At 37.4% G+C, this 21,259-nt stretch overlaps 1 protein-coding gene across 3 annotated transcripts in view; it reads left to right on the plus strand.

Annotated features, from left to right (window-relative positions):
• Positions 1-259: 259 nt before the first annotated feature.
• The window catches only part of CDIN1 (CDAN1 interacting nuclease 1), a 222,761-nt gene continuing 201,761 nt past the window's right edge, over positions 260-21,259 (plus strand). For all 3 annotated transcript variants that reach the window (XR_009518377.1, XM_060004960.1, XM_060004961.1), the window contains exon 1: positions 260-532. Coding sequence is in view for 2 of the 3 variants with exons in the window: in XM_060004960.1 (XP_059860943.1) it covers positions 432-532 (101 nt within the window). In the remaining variant the exon portion in view is untranslated. The remainder of the gene's footprint in view (positions 533-21,259) is intronic.

Raw genomic sequence — 21,259 nt, forward strand, 5'->3', positions numbered from 1 at the left:
CAGGACTTCCTGGCTTCTGGCAACAGGGAAGGCATGACCGCCAGGAGCATTCCACGTTAATCCCAGGTGGGTCCTGCCCAGGGACCTGCCGGTAGGATTTAGGCGGCACCTCTGCCTGTGGCCGTTACTTCCTGGTTGGCTTGCCCTTAAGTAACATGGCGGCAGGTTGCCTTCGGCCGGGCCCTCTGCGGCTGCTCAGAAAGCCAAGGAAGGGCAGTCGGTCTACAGCCCGCCTCCCGCCGCGGAGCTGCAGGCTGAAGCCCAGGCTTGTGCAGCCAGGGGTGCAGGAGGGAGGGTAGGGGCAAGCCCAGAAAGTCGGGAACACAACGCTGTGCCGCATTGTGCCCACCCCTCGTCTCCCGGCACGAAGGCTGCTCAAGCCCAGGGTGTTTTTTTCCTTTTCACTGCCACCTCCCAGTCCCTGGCCCAACATGATACTGACTAAAGCCCAATACGACGAGATAGCCCAGTGCCTAGTGTCTGTGCCGCCTACCAGGCAGAGCCTGAGGAAGCTGAAGCAGAGGTTCCCCAGGTAAGTGCCCATCTCCCCCCTCAAAGAGACCTTTGCTTGCAGTAGCTGTGCCTGGCAGCCCAGCCAGTGCTTAGAAACCACGTGTCACACATGACTGGGGAGGAACATGAGTGTCAGGTGTTAGGAGAGCAGGAATGGTGAAAAAGGTTTCTTCTTTGACCTGCTTTTCTCAGGAGAGTCTTAATGGACGAATCCCTTCAAGTCAACAAATGTTTATTGAAAACTTGGTTTTTGCTAGGTGATGGGTGCATATAAGTAGGTGCTGCATAAATGTCTAGGGGTTGACAGATACTAGGAATGAATGATGGGTAGCAGGGCCCTCTCAAAGTGGAAATATGAATTGTAGATTCAGAAGGTGGAAATGGAGGACCCTTTTCAGTTGCCCTCTGGAAACAAACAAGGGAGTACAGGCCTAAAGGGGCCTCTTATAGTTTACTATGGCTCTCTACTGTAATGAAGTGACCGCAAGTGTTCTCAAGCCAGTCAGAGACTGGTACCCTATGGATTCCACTGTTGGGTCAAGATTGGTCATTTGAACAGCCGTACCAGGTGTATTTCATACTTCCCTCCTCCCCAAGCATGTCTTTTTTTTTTTTTTTTAGTGATTTTTAGGATTCTCCAACTTTCTAAGAAGGGACTTTAGCAACTATATGCTATAGATTGCCTCATTTTAAAGATGTGCAAACTGAGGCCCTGGCATTACCCAAAGAACCAGTCCAGAACAACCAGGTTATTGTATTTGTGCCATGTTAAAAGTATAGAATGTTCGTTTACCTTTCTTCTATTTCAAAACCAAATCCAAACTTATACCATTTTACTTTGTGGCACTGAGCACCATTAGCTTCCTTGTCTTTGACATCATCATGAAAGTGTTTTCTTGAGGAAAGAGATTATTGGATAATTGGTATTAGTAAAGTACAAATTGAAGGTCTTTTATAATCTCAGTTGTTTTTGAAGGACTCAGTTTTCCTAATCTGTAAAATGAAGGGATCTCTTTTTAATATTATCCAGATTTAATTTAAACCTTTATAGTCTAAGATTTTTTTCAGACTTGCTAACAAGGAACAAAATTGACAAATTGGAATTTAATTTTCTGTCATTAACTCTTTGCCAACTCTGCCAATGAACAGTGAAGGGTGAAGGTTGGTCAGCTAAGAGGATGGGTAGATTTTTCTGGGCAATTTTAGGATACAGCACACATTTAGATAATTCTGCTCTTGTTACGTACTTATATTAGCACTGTATTTTTGCTTCTCTTTCTTTTCCTTTCCCTCTTCTCTTTCTCTCTCCCTCATTTTTTTTCTTTCATTCTTTTCCATAGCAAATACCTTGTCCTCTCCGTTAGAGGTAACCTCCTTTTACTGTTATTAAGGACTTACGAAGTATACGTAAGAAAGACTCCATTCGTTTGGGGCACCATGCTGTCTTGCTTATTCTCGTATGCCCTTTTTTCTCTTATGCATAATATGGCCAAATATTTTTTGCTTCTCCCAAATACCATTTAGGGTATAACTAACTCTTCATTTACCAGAGACTTTATTGAGAGAGGCTGCACTACCAATCTGCAGAAGGAATTAAAGAGCCGTTTAGCAGCGTCGGTAGGAATTCCATAAAGAGTGTGATTTGGGAGTTGGCCTCACAGTTTGCATCGTAGCACTGTTTTACTTTAGATGTTTCTTGCAAAGGACTTGAACAGACTTTAGATCTGATAGTTCATTTTGCCAGAGAATTGGTGAAGTAAGGACCTCAGAGATAATTTCTGGTGGCTGAAAGAGGTTAAGTGACTTGTCAGAAAGCCTAGAGTTATTGAATGGCTAAACAGTGTTTAGAATACAGGTTTCATGACTTTCAGGTCAGAGTTCTATACTAAGCTGCCTTAATTAGTTTTAATATTAATAATAATAACAGAAGCAATTATTTTTTGTGTGATGTTCACCTAAATTGAATTCTAAAAATAATCAAAGTACTGAAATGCTTTTAAAAGTTGCTAAAATTTTTTACTTTCCTGATTTTGAAAGTAGTACATGCTCAGTAAAGAAAATAAAAATTATTCATAATCCTATAGCTCCAAAAATTTCTGTTAACATATTTTAAGAATATTTCTAGTCTTTTTTGTTCAGTGAGGTACTTTCTCTGCTAATGTAGTTTATAGGTCTTGCTTTTCTCACTTAACATATAGTGAGCATTACTCATCTTTAAAAATTCCTTATAATTTGTTTCAAATACTAGTAATATCACATTCTAGATGTACCATCCATTTCCATATTGCTGGACATCAAGAGTTTTATTTTTCTAATTTTCTATTTCTGTACATACATTATGCCAAGTTTGCTTATTTTCTTACTTTAGAATCATAGAAATTGGGAATGACCATATCAGCAGGTTTCAAACTTTTTGGTCTCCAGATCTCCTTACACTCTAAAAAAGTATTGAGGACCCCAGAAAACTTTTGTTTATATGGGTTATGTCTGTTGATGTTTATTAAAATATAAATTAAAACAGAAATTTAAAAAACTGCTTATTTATTTTAAAATAACAATAATAAACCTATTAAATTTAACCAATTTTAAGGTTAATAACCATGATTTCAAAAAGCTAGTGAGAAAAATGGCCTTGTTTTGCACTTTTGCAAATCTCTTTAATATCTGCCTTAATAGAAGGAAGACATATCTGCTTCTGCAATCAACCTGTTGTGATATGCTGTTTTGATTAAAGAACATGAAGAAATTCTGGCCTCAGACAAATATGTAGTTGGAAAAGGGAAGAGTAATTTAATAGACTTTTCAGATAACTGTGGGTTTTTTTGTATATTGGGTATATTTTTGTATTGCAATGTGGAATGTGAAACCGTATTATAGAACTTTTTGGCCAGTCTTGAACTTTGAGTGGATCTTTTAGCCATGCATGATTTTTATCATCATGCATTGTTCATTTGCAAAATGTTGGTTGTGAGTTATGCAAGTCTTCTCAATGTTGTCACCTTTTATTATACAGCATCAAAAAAATCACATTTGTTAGTATCCCCACTGATCTCATCAGAAAAGTCTGTAAGATGTGAAGCTGTCACATTTACGGTGATGGATACAGAGTTTTCCAATATTTGATTTTCCCTTGAAAGCTCAAAGTTTTTCGTTGGCAACAAATACTATCAGTTGTTTCCCTTGAAGTGACAGGCTCATGTTGTTTATTTTTGAGAAAATGTCTGCCAGATATCCAAATCTGAATAATCATACTTTGTTCATCATTCATCCAAGTAAAAATGGTGTTTCATGGAAAAGGCATCTAGTTCAGCTCTCAAACAATCATACAAGTGCTTTCCCTTGAGACAGTCATAATACTTCGATATGCAGTAGACGTGCTTTGCATTTACTTCTTAGTTTGTTATACAGAATGTTAGAAGAATGTGTATCAGGGGTTGAGATTTAATAAAATTAATAAGTGAATCTTAAGATATTCTTACGTGAAACTGGCTTTCTTTCTTCCTGCAAGTGTGTGACTTGTAGGACAGTTGTGCCAGGTCTTGATCTGTGCTCAGGACCTGGCAGTTTTGCCCACTGTGGTTTTTGCGCCATCAGTGCAAATGTCACACAGAGGAAAAGGCAAATCATGTCTTACTGTTTCTATAAAAATAGTTTTGACCTTGTAGACTTCTGAGAGAGTCTCAGGGACTCCAGGGGTCCATTGGCCACACTTTAACAACAAGTAGCTGTTTCAAACCAAAGGATATTTATGTTTTGAAGGATTTTGAAGTGTATTGACAAATTACTATCAAAAAGATTGTATTAATCCACTTACCAACAGCACGTGGCAGTATTCGTTTCTGCAACTTTTGTCAGTGTTGAAGAGAGTCATCATTTAGTCTTTAATATGATGGATCAAGAATGACATCTCATAATTTACATTTTTTGACTATAATGCATTGCATATTTTCCACATTGTTTATTAACCATTTAATTTTCTTCCTCTTGAATTACTTGCCTGGTGTCCTTTGCCTAATTTTCTATCGGAGTGTTTGCTCTTTCTGTTTATTGATTTGTTATTGTTTATTGATCTGCATATCTTAAGGATGTTGATGCTTTACATGTCATATTTTTGTTGCAGATATTTTCCCAGTTGTTGTGCTTTTAAATATTGTTATTTTTTTATATTCTTAACTTTAAACTTATGCTTTTTTTGTCCTTTCATGTCCTAAGATATGAAAAATAAATCTTCCCCCTAAATTTTCTCCTAGGTGCTTTATGGTTTTCTTTCTTATTTTTAATTCCATAATGTTTCTAGCTGCAGTTTATTTTAGTATATGCTCAAAGGTGAAGATATAGCTTCATTTTTCCCAAGCGTAACTTTTATTTTACACTGTGGTTTCTACTTGCTAGCCTCATTTCTCCATGGCCTATTTGTTTTCACTGAAATTACAAATTTTTGTTTTTCCAAGTCGCTACATTGAACTTGGGCCATCACCTTAACCACTCTGGTCTCACAATCCTCCCACTTAAAATGAAGGAGTAGAATTTTGTGATGTCTAATATTTTACAACTCCTAAACTCACCCTTATTCTATTCTATTCTGTTTTGCAGTTTTACATTAAATGGGCCCTTTGACCCCCAAAACGTAGGAATACTGTATCTAAGTACTTGCTGAGGATATAGTCATTGATTTACATCTCCCAACTTATTCCTGGACTTCCTTATTCAGGTAGAAGCCCCCAGCCCATTCAGCTGCTACTTATCAGGTCATGTTTTACACTGTATTTTCCTGCCCAAACACTACATATATATCTGATTATATATCATTCTTTATTTATATATATAAATATTAAAGATGTATAAATATATATATATATCTTATTTTGAAATTTTTAACTTACAGAAAAGTTGCAGAAATGTTAACCATATATCCTTCACTCAGGTTCCCCTAATGTTAACATCTTACATAACCAACATACAATTGTCAAAATCAGGAAATTGATTTTAATGCAATATAGCCAAATAATTTACAGACCTGTTTTGAACTTTGCTAGTTTTTTTTTTGTTTGTTATTGTTCTTTTTTGTTTGTTTGTTTGTTTTTTGACTGTCTCTTTTCTATTTCAGGATCACACATTAGATTAGTTGTCATGTCTTCTTTTTGGTCTCCTCCAGGCTATGACTATTCCTTAATATTTTTTTGTCTTTTATGAACTTGACATTTTTGAAGGGTACTGGTCAGTTATTGTGTTGAATGTCCCTAAGTTTGTGCTTAATGTTTTCTCATGATCAGAGGAGGGTAAACATTTTTGGCATAAATACCCCGGAAGTGATGTTGTGCCTTTCTCAGGGCATCATATCAAGGGGGATCTGATTTTGTATGTCTTATTACTGCTGAGGTTAACGCTATTCACTTGGTTAAGGGGTGGTGTCTGCCAAGTTTCTCCACTGTAAAGTTCCCTTTCCAATAATTGCCTTGTGGGGATATCCTTTGAGGCTCTGCAAATATCCAGTTTCTCACCTCACACTTTTTCGCTCTGATTTTAGCATCCATCAATGGTTCTTGCATGAAATAGTTACTGTGGGTATTTGCCTATCAGTGATTTTCTTTTTTAGTTTTTAATAAATTTATGTATTTACTTTTTGCTGCATTGGGTCTTTGTTGCTGCGTGCAGGCTTTTCTCTAGTTGTGGTGAGCTGGGGCTACTCTTCGTTGTGGTGCGCGGGCTTCTTATTGCAGTGGCTTCTCTTGTTGCGGAGCCTGGGCCCTAGGCATGCGGGCTTCAGTAGCTGTGGCTCCCGGGCCCTAGAGCGCAGGCTCAGTAGTTGTGGCTCACGGGCTTAGTTGCTCCGCAGCATGTGGGATCTTCCCGGACCAGGGCTCGAACCCGTGCCCATTGGCAGGCGGATTCTTAACCACTGCGCCACCAGGGAAGCCCTTATCGGTGATTTTCTATTACTCTCACTGGAGTACTCTGTCACCTAGTATCATTCTCTACCACCATTTTATGTGAAACGTTCCACCCTACAGTCACGCCATGATTTTCACTGGTCCTTGCAGTTTATTCACCTCTTACAGCATTTGGTCTGTAATAACTCACTGTGTGCTCACTATGTTTGTGGCACTATTTGGATAATTTTTAGAAAACAGAAAGGATAATGTAGTAATTAATTTTGAACAACTTGTAGTCTGAGGAAAGAGTTTAAGACACATCTAATAGCTATAAATTATTAGAATCATAGAATGTTAGAAACCAAAGGATTTGTTGTACCGTTAGTTCACATATGGTTAGTCAAAACGGATTCCTAGAGGAGATATAACTTTGTTGGAAATTCTTTTGTTGGTAAATAACCCTTTGGCACAATTTAATTTTTCCAAGTTCCTTTGCTGTGCATTAGTTTGGTTGCTATTTATGCCTATATTAATGAGTCATAAGTCAAACTCTTGATAACGTAAATCTCTAAGCAAATAAGTGTCTTTATCTTGTTCCTGTATTTTTTTCTCTTAGGAATCCTTGCATAGGTTTTTCTGATGGTGCCTTCCACATTTCTAAGCATTTTTTTTTTATCTTGGTATGCAACATTTACAATATAGGCAACCATTCACTCTTATGAGGCTGTTCGTAGAGAAATCTCAAAAGAAGTAATTGAAAACTCATTTGGCTGGGCTCCCTGTGCTTAAACTGATACACACTCGGCTCGTTTTCTTGAGGTCTTCACCTGACTCTGAGAACTGGAGTTAAGGCTGGCTCTGCTGTGTATTTGCCAGTATTGAACTTAGTAGTTCTTGGCAGTGACCTAGGGATCTAGTCTGGCTAGGAGTGGAGTAGCGAAGGGACCTGCTTGGGACAAGCACAACAATTTTCCTTAGCTTTTGCATTTAAGGTGGCCTAGCTTCATTTGGTACTACCATTGGTTATAGTTGTCCTTTTTTGAACCCCTCCCCCGCCCCCCTCCAGGTCCATTTTAACCTGTCCCCATTTCCCATAGGAAATCTTGTATTTCATTGTTTCTGCTTCCTTAACCATTTGTTCTTGGGAAATGACTTGGCTCTGCCTCTTTTTATCTGAGTCATAGTTGCCTCATCTGTAAAAGGAGGGATGAAGCTCCACAGCCAGTAAGTAGGAGAAACAGGATTGAAACCCAGGCAGAGTCTGACTCCAGATTCTTCCTCTTGCTCTGTTGCCCCTTTCTCTTCAGTTCCTTAAGGCTGTTGTGAGGATTAAGTGAAATAAGGCATGTTAAACACTTAGTACGGTGTAGAGGTCCTGGTAAGTATTTAATGGATGGTAAATACGATTACTGTTATTATTAGAATTTAGTAAATGGCCTACAGTAGAAGAAATGTCTGAGTAGTAACCTTTGAAACATAGAAGACACAAATTTGCTTTGATATGGATCAGTTGATTGTATGGCTGTGAACACACAGATTTTGATCATTAGTTGAATGTGGCCCAGATATCAGAAACTTGCCTTAAATCTTTCATAGCAATATATAATGCCATTTAAAAAAACCCAGACTTTTAAACCTAGAGTCACTGATTTTTTTAGAATAATAGTAGCACATTGCCCATATAATTAATACTGTAGGGCGTGGTTTACTAAAATTGGAAGATTATTTCTGTTGGCCTTGTTCTCTCAATTGAATTGAAGGTTGGTACTCAGTTGCTGGTCAATTTTCTATACTAATGTTATGGTGGACCTGAGTTCCAGAATCATGAGTGAGAATAGCTCATAAAGGGAGAAAAAGTCAGCCTATTATTGAACTGGAAATTCTTTTGGTATTTTTGCCAAAGAAATGTAATTAATTTATATGCCCTTCAAAAATGATACTCATATACTTAGGAAATACACCTAGGAGTACTTCTGTATTGATCATTAGCAAATTGGAAAAGAAATTGGTCTAAAAATTGGCCTAAGAATATGATTATTTCATATATTTCCTTTAGTCATCTTTTAAAATATGCTTTTTTACTCTGTGAGATTTCAGGTTTTTATTTTGTTGCTGCATTGTAGCCTAGCTTTAAAGACTCTCCTCGAAGGTTATTTTGCTAAGTATATGGCATCTTCACTTCCTGAAAGAAGTGCTTAGCTTTTATCAGATGTTTGTGCCCCTTGGCATTTGCATAGTTGTAAAAGTGAGATGAGCTTGAATTCCTGCAAAGGAATATTTGACGAAAACCTCAGATAGTATTATCCTGAGAAGAACCTAAACGCTGACAATATTTCTTATTAGTTTGAGGGGGAGACTTTTATGTTATTAGATTATTGACTTCATTTTTAAGTCTATATTCAGGCATCAAACTTTAGTCAACTAAGTAATAACCCATCCCGGAATGTTTGCTGGTATAATAAAGAAGAATTATATATTTCCCTAGGAGAAAAATGTTCAATAGATGTATAGGGTGATAATATTTTATAATTTGACTTTCAACAAATGTTGACTGAATTTACCATTATGTTTTTATTACACACTTTGTGCAATTTTGCCATATAGGTTCAGTTTTCCTTAAAAAAAGCAATCAAGCAATATAAAAGTCCTTTTTCAGAGTAGGTATGAAAAGTGACCTTAAAAGTCATATACTGGAATGAAAATCATACGGAAGATGGGTACAGAATAAGTTTTCCTTCCTTTTATTTTCAGTTGTCTTTTTCTTGGTGGGAAGTGTCTTCAGGTGTTTGTTTTAGACATTCTGCTTTCAAATTGCTTCTGTGGTAAGCTGGTATATGATGAACTCCGGAAATGTGCTTGGTTACAACTTCTTACTGAATGACAAGTCTCCGTTTCTTAGGGGAGCAAACAGACAGCTGGATCCAGGATGATTGTGTCCATAGGTTTGAAACCAGCATGGAGCAGTCTGTGCATGATGGATTAATAATGGTACACGGCTGGTCATGAATCCAGCCCTTTCCTGGGCCACTTTGGGGAACTAACACCTTCCTCTACTTTTCTTTCTTCTCTCCGTCCCAACCTTTCAGGAGGCATCTTGATAATGTATGTAAGAGTTAATAATTCTTCCTTATAAACCAAAGCTTCCTTCTTGCCAAAGAACAGTGATACAGTTGACAATGTCAGCTTTTTCAAGTGCCTCCTCTTGACAGAGAGGTGATCTTTTCTGTTCCTTCAAGACAGCAAATAAGTTTTTTTGTTTTCATTCTTTAGCCTAGTGTGGTGTTCCAACTGTGACCTGATAAAACCTACAGTCTCATTGAGGAAACCGAGAGCTCTGCAATTTTCCATCCAAAGTAAAATGTTAAAATATCTCAGGGCTTATTTCTTTTCTGTGTTTTAAATATTGAGATTCAGCTGCTAAAAATGTTTGAAACCTGTTAAACTTAGAGAAATAACTTTAACACTATGGGAATAAATATTTTGAAACAAAGCAATGCAAGTAGAGGAAAAAGTAAGGTGGATTCATGTCTCTTGATACTGTTGTTCAGTAAAATACGTAAGCCCTGGGTCTTTTCGTTGACTGAATGCTGACTCACGTGAATTGGAGCAATTCTGTGTGAAGCTCAGGCTTTTTCTGAGATGTCCTGGGAGCAGTAGTCATATACAAGACTGAGACTTAAAATAGATGGTGCATTTTCACCCTCTCTAACATAACTCACATATTTATTTTTAATCTTTTGGTTATTGTTAGACCTGTCCTTTGCTTTAGGCCCTAGAAAGGATGAGATATAAACTCTGATCTTGTATTTATCCCGTTTTAGGAGATAGGAGGCATAGCAGACCCTTGATATTTACAAGGGTTATGGCTTATGGCTGTTGAAAATCCTCAAATATGCAGCTAGCACTATATAGGATGGCAAAGGTCTACAAAGTTCGATGCACTTTTTAGCCAAAGTTAAACTCATTTCTCAGCTAATTGACTTGCTGCTCCCCACGTCAGCCTAGGGGTATGGAAGATTCAGATTTACCCTCAGCAAGTTTATGAATTAGCATTTGTCATGGGTATTTGTGATCCCTCTTAAATAGTCAGAACTGGGTATGTTTCATCCAAGAATGCTGTGGGTACCCAACTTCAACTTTAGGATGAGTAGAAATGCAGGGTGAAACTACCTCGTAGTTTGTCACTAATGCCTATGCCACACCTTAGCCCCCTAAGATTCCATAACTTGTGAGATGGTGTCTAAGACTTGTGGGGGAATGAGGCTCTTTGTAGGTGGCTTCCTCTGTAGATGGGATGTGGGAAAGCAAAGCATCATTTAAATGCATCTTACTACAATCACACATGAAATTAGACTGGCAATTCATTTTTTTCGATTTTTTGTTTATGTCTACAACTCTTCCAAGCTGATATCATCTTTTGCTTAAGGTATATTACACTGCTATTTGTTTTTGCTGATAATACTGGTAGGGAAAGCTAATAAAACTTGAAGTTAACTCGCGCTTCAAGCCCCATTTAGCTAAAATAGTAAATGGACTGGGGATATAAGAGACTCTTGGTTGTATAGCATTAAAAACCCCACAGACCCCTACAGCCTAGATGTAACAGATAGCTCACAAACATCATTTGTTAACTGACAAAGTTAACATTATCTAAATTCTTATTTCCTGAGGCCAGCTAAAATATATATTAAGGTAAAAATACATTTAACCTCCAGTTCATAACATTAAAAATTTTTATTTGCACTTTGGTGGGCATGTTTGGAGCTGTTCATATGCTGATCACAAAAGCTTCTCCAGAGGGACCTGCATACCTCTCTCATGATTTCAAATTCAATGATTTGGAGAGTGTTGGACTGAGATAGCAACTAGAGATCATCTAGTCAAATGGTTAGTGTTAGAGGGACATAAACTGAGGGAGGATTTGACCAAAGTTACACATTTGAAGGCAAAACTCTCCCTTCAAGCTCTTTAATTAAAGATCACCGAATGCCCTAGGAGTCTAGGGGCCAGGTTGGTATCAGCAAGGAGTGAAGGAATGGAGCTGGCCTGGTTGGGATCATGGCAAAGTGAAAGGACAGTTGTGTGCACGGGCAGGGCAGCTGCAACCTTACACCAGCCATCTGTTGCCGTGCTGGAATGTGGGCCCAGGGCTGCCAGGTCTTCTATTCTCTAGAAAGCAGCTCTAGATCTGATTTTTTCAGAAAAAAAATATCCTGAATTTTAACTGTTGTCAATTTGTTTGAATTTTGAAAAACAGTGTGTGGGCCAACATTTTCCTGGCCAAACAGAACAAGTCTGTGGGCTGAATTTGGCCTACAGCCCATGGGAGCTGGAGCTGGCTCTTTCCAGCTTGTGAGAGCTGATCGGAAGCATCTTTTCCCCACTCTACACACTGTGACCTCACATCAGTAGCTTAAAATCAGCTGGGAGTGTTTACACCACAGAAATTGGCCCATGCTATAAACCTCGGCTCCCCTGTCCCTCCCCACTGCCACCAAAGGCATTTCTTAAGCCCCTGAGCCATTGTATACCATCAGCATAGCTTTTTTCCTAGAAAGGGCTCATAACACATATATCTGTACCTCATTTATTCTTAGAAATTAAAATATTTTTGTGAGTTGGGCTTTCTTCCCCCCCCCCACCCCCGGTTTTTTTTTTTTTTTTTTTTTTTTTTTTTGGCCAAAGAGAAGATACATATTTTTTCCCCCACTATGGTTATTGTGGGAACTAGAATTCCATTCAGTACCTAGTATGTTGTCGGTGTTATGAAACATATCATAATGGACATTTGATTGAACTGACCTGAGGAAAATGCTGCTTAGTTAAAAAACAAAAGCTATATATATGTCTCATTTAGGAAAATTAATCCCTTGCAGAGTAGATTCATTGGCTAAATTTAGTGATTATTCACACTTTAGGAATTTAGAAATGCTCCAGTGGTATACCTGAGGGTTTATCATGTCAGAAATTATTTTAAGAGAAACTTCAAGCTTAGTTGTTACATCTTCCCTTGGCAGTTACTCCAATATAAAAAAGAAAATAAAGTATCTCTGCAATTGTAATGAAAAAAGATTGGGAGATAGCCAATTGATTACCATGTGATTTAGTACAATTTTGTAAAGACTTAATTGTCACGTGTTCAGATGTGAGTATTTCTTTTCTACGTCCAAAGTATCAGTAATAAAATAATATGGCAACATACAGCTAAAACAGAAGTGGACAATAAAATTAACAATATTAGCCAAGCATACGTGAATTTTAGAATGTCAAGTGGAATTCTCTGGGGATGGGCCTACACTGGTGGGCTGGCTAAGTGGTATTGAGTTTGGCAGAGTTGCCATGGCTTGTGATTGACCTTGGGTGGTTTATTTAGCTCTCTCTGCTTATGGTTAATTATTGTATAAATCGATAGGAAGCAAAACCCTATTACTGTGAACTCCAGGAGGTTATTCAGTTTTTTGTTGTAGAGGCAGTTTTTTATATTGGTTTAAAGAACTTGGTTCTGGAAATAGATGTATGAATTCTGGCTTCATGACTTACTTGCCAGGTGACCTGTTGGTGCCTCAGTGTCCTTTGTTTATAAAATGGGATTGTTATGAACTTGACATAAGATAGTACATAGAAAATGATTAGCGTAGTTCCTGATACTGTGTCAAATTCATTTTGCTGCTGCTGTTATTGTTACCGTTGTTGATTTAAGGATGCTTGTTGCGATGGTATCTATGCTTATAATAGACTCAGTGTTAGAACTGAAAAGATTTTACCTAAACGAGCCTCTTTATTTTCTAGGTTTCCAAAGTGTTTTTCTTTAACCCCCTGGGTAATAGGAAACCTGCTTTTAGCAAATTATGGTGAAAATATAGTCTTTAGATGATACTGGCAACCACGATGTGCTTTTATGTTGATGACAAATGGGCATATCAAGGTTTAGATTGATTCCCCCCACTCCCCACCCCAGGATAGAAAATGGTTATGTAACATGATCGCTGCCTAAGACAGAATTAGTGGGAATGTTAAAACCTGAGAATTCTAAAGTATGTTCTTGTCTAATTACTTTTCTCAAATGCAACTCCCCCGCCCCCGCATATTCTGGAAGCTCTTTTATATTCTTGCCTCACCTTGATAACAAGGTGGTTATGAATTTATGAAAGATATTTGGGTGAATACCAGTTTTGGAGTGAGGGTTCTGCACCAGGAAGTAGTTTGAGTCCAGTAGTTATATAAGTTCAAGTCAGTCTTCCAGGGCATGGAGAGTTTGTTGGATACCACAGATCATCACACGAGTGTGAACATTGATTTTAGTGTTTAAAATAAAGATTAATAAATTTGGGGACTTCCCTGGTGGTCCAGTGGTTAAGAATCCACCTGCCAATGCAGGGGACACGGGTTTGATCCCTGGTCCGGGAACATCCCACATGCCGAGGAGCAACTAAGCCCCTGTGCCACAACTACTGAAGCCCGCACGCCTAGAGCCCGTGCTTTGCAACGAGAGAAGCTACCGCAAGGAGAAGCTTGCGCACTGCAATGAAGAGATAGCCACTGCTCGCCCCAACTAGAGAAAGCCCGCACGCAGCTATGAAGACCCAGTGAAGCCAAAAATAAAAATAAATAAATAAATAATTTTTTTAAAAAGTTAATTTAAAGAACTAGTGTTTTTAAACAATCTTAAAATCTATTCATGGTGCTAATACTGATTATGAAAAAGACCTTACGGTAAACACAAAGAAATTGCAGAATCTTTTAAAAAGAAAATAGATTTATTGTTCCTTAAGGCTTTGCTTATTTTTAATTACAGTGTATTCTAGAATGCTGCCTGCAAAGAATTTGCTTAATTTATCTTATTTGTGCAGTTCTGCTGATCATATAGTTGCAATAATAATGAGTTGGACAATACAGTAATTTTTGCCCTTCCTTTTCTATTTTATTATAGAGCATATCTTCCTCTACGTTCTAGGTCAGAGAGGCTTTCAGCTTTAGACTTACTTCACTTAAGCAGCTTAGGCCAGATTGGAATAAAAGTATTAAAACTGGTTAGAGATCTTCATGCTTTAAAAAAAATTATACTTAAAAACTTTGAGCAACGCTCTGAAAAATAGTTGCCTGTAGCCAAAGATTATGGAAGTAAAAGTCATAACTATACTATAGATTGTATTTTGAGGACAGTTATTTGCCGTATAACTCTTCTTGTGAACTGTAAAAACAAGATTCAGTTAGTTTTCATGTTAGAGGTGTGTAAGGAGACTAGGTTTGGTACATTTTCATGAAAAGTATTTTAGTCATGTGATAGCTTTTTGAACAATTGTATTCTGCACTGTATTACAGTGAAACAATAAATTGCTGAATATACTGTCTGCTGAATATGACTTTACCATGAAAAATTTGATGCATGGAGAGGGAAAGGTTGGAATATATCAACCTTTTCTGACAAGGGACTTTGAATTTTGACCTACTACAGGTGACCTTTGTGCACAATAAAAGTGAGCTTAATCTTGAGGTCAAGGTTGAGGTGAACAGCAGGGCAACGTGGCAGAACTTATGCTGATTGTGGGTACTTCAGAGCCTATGTAGCTATTGGCTAAATGGGAGTCTGGCAGCTTTTTGTTTTTAATTTTTAGCATTTCCAGGAGCTTATTTATAGCAAGTTGTTTAGCTTTTTAATGCCGTTCCATTTCCTCAAAGCTCAGCTATCTGTTTAGCTGTGGTAAGTTTGTCTGTTTTTCTAAAGTTTACTGTTTCTGAGTGAAAGGCATGAGTGTGCTCTTATTTTCCATTCTGTAGATAAGCCTTAGCTAAAAATAAAAATGTTCTTATGGCTTATAGAAAAGACAACTGACATATATAACCTTGGAACTGAAAATACATCTTCTTTTAAGAGGGTTTATTTCTTTGACAAGTTGAACTTTTGTCATCTAACTTTGGAACTGTCAGAAGAATTTTTAAGTACTCTGTACCTTTATCTAGATTATAATTAAGAGAACTCTCATGAATTATTGTCTTAAAAGGTTTAGATGATTTAGAGACAGGTTATGCCCTTGAAAGTTTCTTTGAAATGCATCTGCTAATGCATTTACGTTATAATATGATATAAACTATTTTTAAGATTTTGCCTGCTGTGCATAGAAGGAAAAAAATGTTTTAAAACATAAATTTTACCAGTGAGTAGCTCAACGGTTTTGTCCTAGATGAAATTGCACCTTAGCAAACATCAGGAAAAAACCTGCCAGCGTTATATTGTCTGAATACTTCATGATTATTCTGCCCAAATAATTGGTTGAAACAACAAACAGTTGGGGGAGAGTGTCAGAGACTCTAATGCAAAGAACTTCTACTCTTTTTAATCGAGCCTGCAAAATATATTCCCCAGAACTGATCAGCTCTGGAGCACTGAGGTTTGGTGATTGGAATGGCAGGAAACCATGCTTTCAGGACATAACGAATTGATGAGGCCATCCATCATTTGTTAGCATACGCTGAAACGTGGGCTATGTGTGCAGAGGCCTGTGATTTAGTAAATACTTGGGAGATGAATAGAGCTTACACACGAGGGAAGATATTGCTGTCCTTCAGCAGCCTGAGACCCAGGCGCCTGCTGAGAAGGCCATCTGATGGCACATCATCAGTAACTGGCCTGTCACAGTCAGCGGTGCCCACGGACCATCGCCAGTATATTAAATGCATTTTTAATATCTGCTTCAGTAGATTTAATGAAGAAAATTTAGCTTCCATATTCCAAGCACTGCTTCTTCAAGTGTTCTAAGGCATGGACTCTTGTCTACACAAGAAAGGGGGAAGACCATACTGGCAGTTAGGAGAGTTGATTGAAAAGGACACTCAAAATAGTGTGCAAATGAAAAATGCTTTTAGCAGTGTTGGCATCTCGTTGATGTTAAAAAAGCTCTTTTTTTTTTTTTTTAAAAGAGGTTTTACATAAGTTCCTTGGGCCCTAATTCCTTCCTTCCCTCCCAAGTCCTTTCACTAGGAGGGTTGAACCTGCTGCTAAGATATGTAAGCCTACTGATCTGAAAAGAATATTAAGGGAATATTACAGCTTGACATATTTTGAAGAGAGACTCAATTTTAAATGAGTTTGTGTTTTGAGATACTGTTTGATTCTTAGGATTTTTGCATGAAGATATAAAGTAGGATTTTTCTTAGCTAGTTGGCTTCCACATTTTTGTTGAACTTGTTAATCAAGTTAGTATATTTTTGTCTGGGATTGTGCTCAAAATGAATGTGAAAAAAATTGGTTGGCAACTTGATTAAAAAATGCTCTTATACTTCCTTAGACTATAAGGCTTCTTTAAAAATTGTGATTTAAAAATGTTCAGTTTTTCTGTCCTGGCAAAGTGCATAGATTTCTTCTTTTTAATGAGTTTCAGTGTTGACATTATTTACTACAAAACAGCAAGACAACCAATTAGATATTGTTGCAAGCATGCACTTTAAAGGTTTCCCCTCTTGTTTCAAAAAAAATCCAGAATATGCTCTCATGTTCACAGAAGAAGAAGCTACAGAATGGAACCTATAAATCTGATTCCTGCATGTGTCAAATAGTAATGTATTAAATGCATATTATTATAAAAATTTAAGACATGTCTTAAACACACTTACATTTTTATAACACGTGGCAATATTCAATAATACATTTCCTTGTTAGCATCTGTTTGCTGTTGTTGTTGGCAAGACCTATGATTTATTGCTTAACTTAATGACCAAGACCATTTTGGACCTGATATATGCCCCTAAGCTTATTACATCACTAAATAAAATAAAATGTATGCACTTGTGACAGTTATTTTTATAATTGTTTATCCCTTTAAGTGCCCTATTCAGCGATTCACTGAAAGGTTCATAATGGTTGGCTTGTAACCAGAAAATAATCTCAGAAAGGTAAAATGTATTTCTTGTTTAGAAATAAAATGTCAGACTGATGGTGAGGATAGGGGTCCCAGCAAGAGTTTGCAGCACTCAAACTCATTCTTTTCTTCAATGCTCTCAATTAACTGTTGTTGAATATTTTTGAGGCGCGACCCCCCCCAGAAACCCCAGCGTTTAAGGCTGTCTGTTAATACTGGTGCTCATCTTTGCATGACCCCTTCAACATGGGTAAAGTGATTTTGCTGTGACATGAAGCTGCAAGGGTTAAATTGTTCTTTACAAGGATTTTTCAGGTGCCGTTATCATTATGTATTAAACTGCGCAAGATTATTTTCCTATTTTTAGTTCTTTTCTTTGGGGAGATTGGAACTTTACTGTTTTTATATTGAACTCTATTTGACTTCATAGTCTTTATCTTTCCTTTCTGAGGGTGCAGTATGATAGACACTTCAGTAACCTGTTATTCATCTAAAGTCACTCTGCTGCCTAACTTGCAGTACAATATAATATGGCTTCATGATTTTCTTGCTCCACCTGAAGTATCTCATTGACTGTCAGCTTTCCTGTCATATGATGGTGAAGCAAAGTTTTTGAGAAGCTTAAGCCTTGCTTCTGTACTGCAGTGTCTGCACCTTGAAACATATGGAGTCTCTTTGGGTACGTGAGAGTGATACCTGTGGGAAGGTTATTATTTTGTAGGTATCTTGGGACAATTATCACTCATAAATGGAAACGAAATTTAGTTCCTAAGAAAGATCTTTTCCTTGTCTTATCTTCATCTCACTTTTACTGCATCATTTTAAACAAAATAGTTCATTGGAAATTGCAAGTTGTTTTTTTCCCCCCTTAGTATTCTTTCCCAAGGCAGTTGATCTGATAAAGTTTTTAATGGTTTTCTCAAAAATGATGAGGCCAACAAACTTTCTTGTTTTTCTTGAAAAGTTATATTGACCTTTTCGACTTTGGGCTTCCATCTCCCACTTCTGATCTTTTATCACCCTTTTCATCTCATCTTCCTTGTCTGGGAGACCTGCCTCCAGATAAAACATTTTAAAGGAAAATTGATGAAAAGGAGTTTTAAGTGTCATCGTCTAATTCTCTCTTTCTCTATCCCTCCCCCCACCTCCCTTCTTTTTGGTCACTTGAATATTTGAATATTGGTTAAGATTTTTCTTTGACCACTGTAGTTACTTTTACTTGTTTTCCTTTGACCATTGGAAAGTATACATTCCTGTCTTTCACTTTCTATTTCACTGATAGTGAATCCCTTAAGGATAGGAGCCCAGTGTTTTGCTATGATTTTATCTTGCAACTCCTCCCATGGGTGCCTAGCATGGTATCGTGGTCCTTTATGCATTTAGTGAATTCTTGTGAACTTTCTAGTGCAGGCCAGTGCTTATTTTTATGATCCCTTTGAGAAGAAAAGTTAGAAGCGTGTTTCTTCTTTTGTGGCCAGTATTGTTCTATCTAGCACCATACAAAGAACTTGCTCTTCTTTCTGCAATTGTTTCTTAAGCCCCCCACTTTCCGGGTCAGGATGTTTAAGTCCTATTTAAAAATATTAAAGTATTCAGTAGGCAGCTAAGTGCTTAGCCTAGTGTACTACTTAACACTAAATGAAAGTAAAATACATCAGACATGAAGCCATTTGTTATATTTTAGTAGATGAAGCAATGGCTATGTAAACCTTAACCTTGTAATTTTGTGAGTTCCACTTTATCATGTAGCTGTAAGGGTAATCAAAATAAATCACGGGAGATGAATAAATACTTTCTAGTGCTTTCTCTGTGCTTTCAGAAGTGATGCTTGATCCATGAAATTTTAGTAAGTGTACTAAATAAAACAATATGATGTGCACTGTGTCAGGTCTGATAAATTATTTGGTATAGGACATCTATACAATATATATTGAGTTGCTACATGAACAGTTTAATGACTATAAATTATGTTCATCTGACTTGCCATTTTTACATTTTGTTAAAACTTGCACTATTTGTATTGTAGATGTATATATATATATATATATATATATATGAATGTATATATATTTTGGTGGGGGGCAGGGATAAGAAGAAGGCATAAGAAAGACGCAGGTCATCTCTGCGATGTTCTGACAGTGATCTGGGGCTCCTCAGCTGTGGAGTGTACATAACACAGATGTTGGGGAGTCATCTGTCAGCCATGCCTCTCCTATGGAGTTAAAGTTCTAGAGGGAAAAGAATTTGACACAGTGCTGTCACTGTTACATTTTCACAATAGAAGAGCATGCAAATATTGAACCTCCTGCTTAGCAGTAGTGCCCTGTCTAATGTCTGTGCTGGTTAGAATAAAAAATCATGGGTGCATCTTGGGCTCAGAGATCTGACAAAGGTCATGCTATGTTGGGCATTTGAATTGGAAATTGTCTGGACTTAGATTTTATAAAGCTCCCACTGTTGTGTGTGGGGAGAATTTCAGCAGGGTTTTGTCCCTGGAGAGGCCTCTTAGGCCCTTTTCTGTCCTATGAATGAATTTAGATGTGAGGGTTACTCCTGCCTTAAAACTGTTAAGTTCATTTTGCATACATCCCCAGAGAGAAAAACTGGCAGATGCTTTTGTCTTGGAAGTGTTTAAAAGAAAACTGCAGAGCAGGAACAAGAGAGAAAAGGGGCCCTGTGTGGAGTCCCAGAACATTTTGGAAATGGCCAATATGCAGTTTTCATCAGTATGAAGGCGGGGTGCAATATGGTGCCTGTAGCTCACGAGGGAATATGAATGTTGATTAAGCATACTCCCAGGCTTTGAAATTCTGAAAGCAGTGTCAGAATAATGGATGTTGAGCAAATGTCAAGCATTTGTTAATTTCTCTGTTATTTGGAGTTTATCTACCATGATCAATCAAATAAACTAGTGCTTCTCTCTTGTGGCATGTGTCATTGATATGGTGATTAGGTGGCCAGAGAGACCTTCTGCTTTTTTTCCAGGTAACAGATTATAAATGAGTAGACAGAGCTTTTCAGTTGAAGATTTGTTTATGGCTTGGTTTAGTAGAAATTTGGAGTATTGTGAATAATACGATTGCTGTTGGTAGGAGGATTATTCGTTTTGTGGAGTGAAATTGTCGTTTTATTTTTAGGTTGTTTGTAGAGGGAATTAGAGTTAATGCTGTGGAGTAGGCGAGGCGTATGTAGAAATATAGGTTGAGTAGTGCTGTGATGGCTATGAATGTTGGTATAACAAGAATGTCATTTTTTGTTAGTTCTTGAATAATTATTCATTTGGGTATGAAGCCTGTAAGTGGGGGGAGTCCTCCCATGGAGAGTAAGGTGAGTATGGTGAGGGTTGTGATAACGGGCATTGTATTTCATGTTTGGGATAGTGATAGTGTAGTGGTGGTTGAGTTTTGGATGAATAACATGAATGTGGTGAAAGTTATTGTGATCTAGATTAGTAAATGTAGTAAAGTCAGGGTTGGGTTATATGGTAGGATAGTTGTTATTCATCCTATGTGGGCGATTGATGAGTAGGCTATAATCTTTCGGAGTTGTGTTTGGTTTAGTCCGCCTCAGCCTCCGATATTAACTGTGCCAAAGATATTAACTGTGGTGCCATTTATACCAAAAGAACTATTACTGGTGTTATGATTTCCATCTAAATATTGTTTCCACTAGTTTCTAAAGCTTTGATGTAAACCTGGGTGAAATTCAACCCTGGAAGAATTCTGACCTAGTAACATTTATAGATAGAGTTTTTGATCTATTTTTATTTTTTGCTTTTTTTTTTTCAATTTCAGTTGTTAATTCTAACTCAGTTACTGACTTTTATTCTTGAGGGACAGCCAGTAGATATGCTTCATGTGGTCCAAAGTACTTTCTTTCTATTATTTTTAGGAAGCAATGCTATGGTGTTTTGATGCCCCAAACATAAATGGTCAGAAGGTCCTTTTCAGCATTTACTCAACTGCAAATTATTGTGGAATACTAACATTCCATGGTGTGAGGAGTAGTTTCCCTTTT

Source organism: Delphinus delphis, chromosome 2, assembly GCF_949987515.2.
Source record: "Delphinus delphis chromosome 2, mDelDel1.2, whole genome shotgun sequence".
NCBI lineage: Eukaryota > Metazoa > Chordata > Mammalia > Artiodactyla > Delphinidae > Delphinus > Delphinus delphis.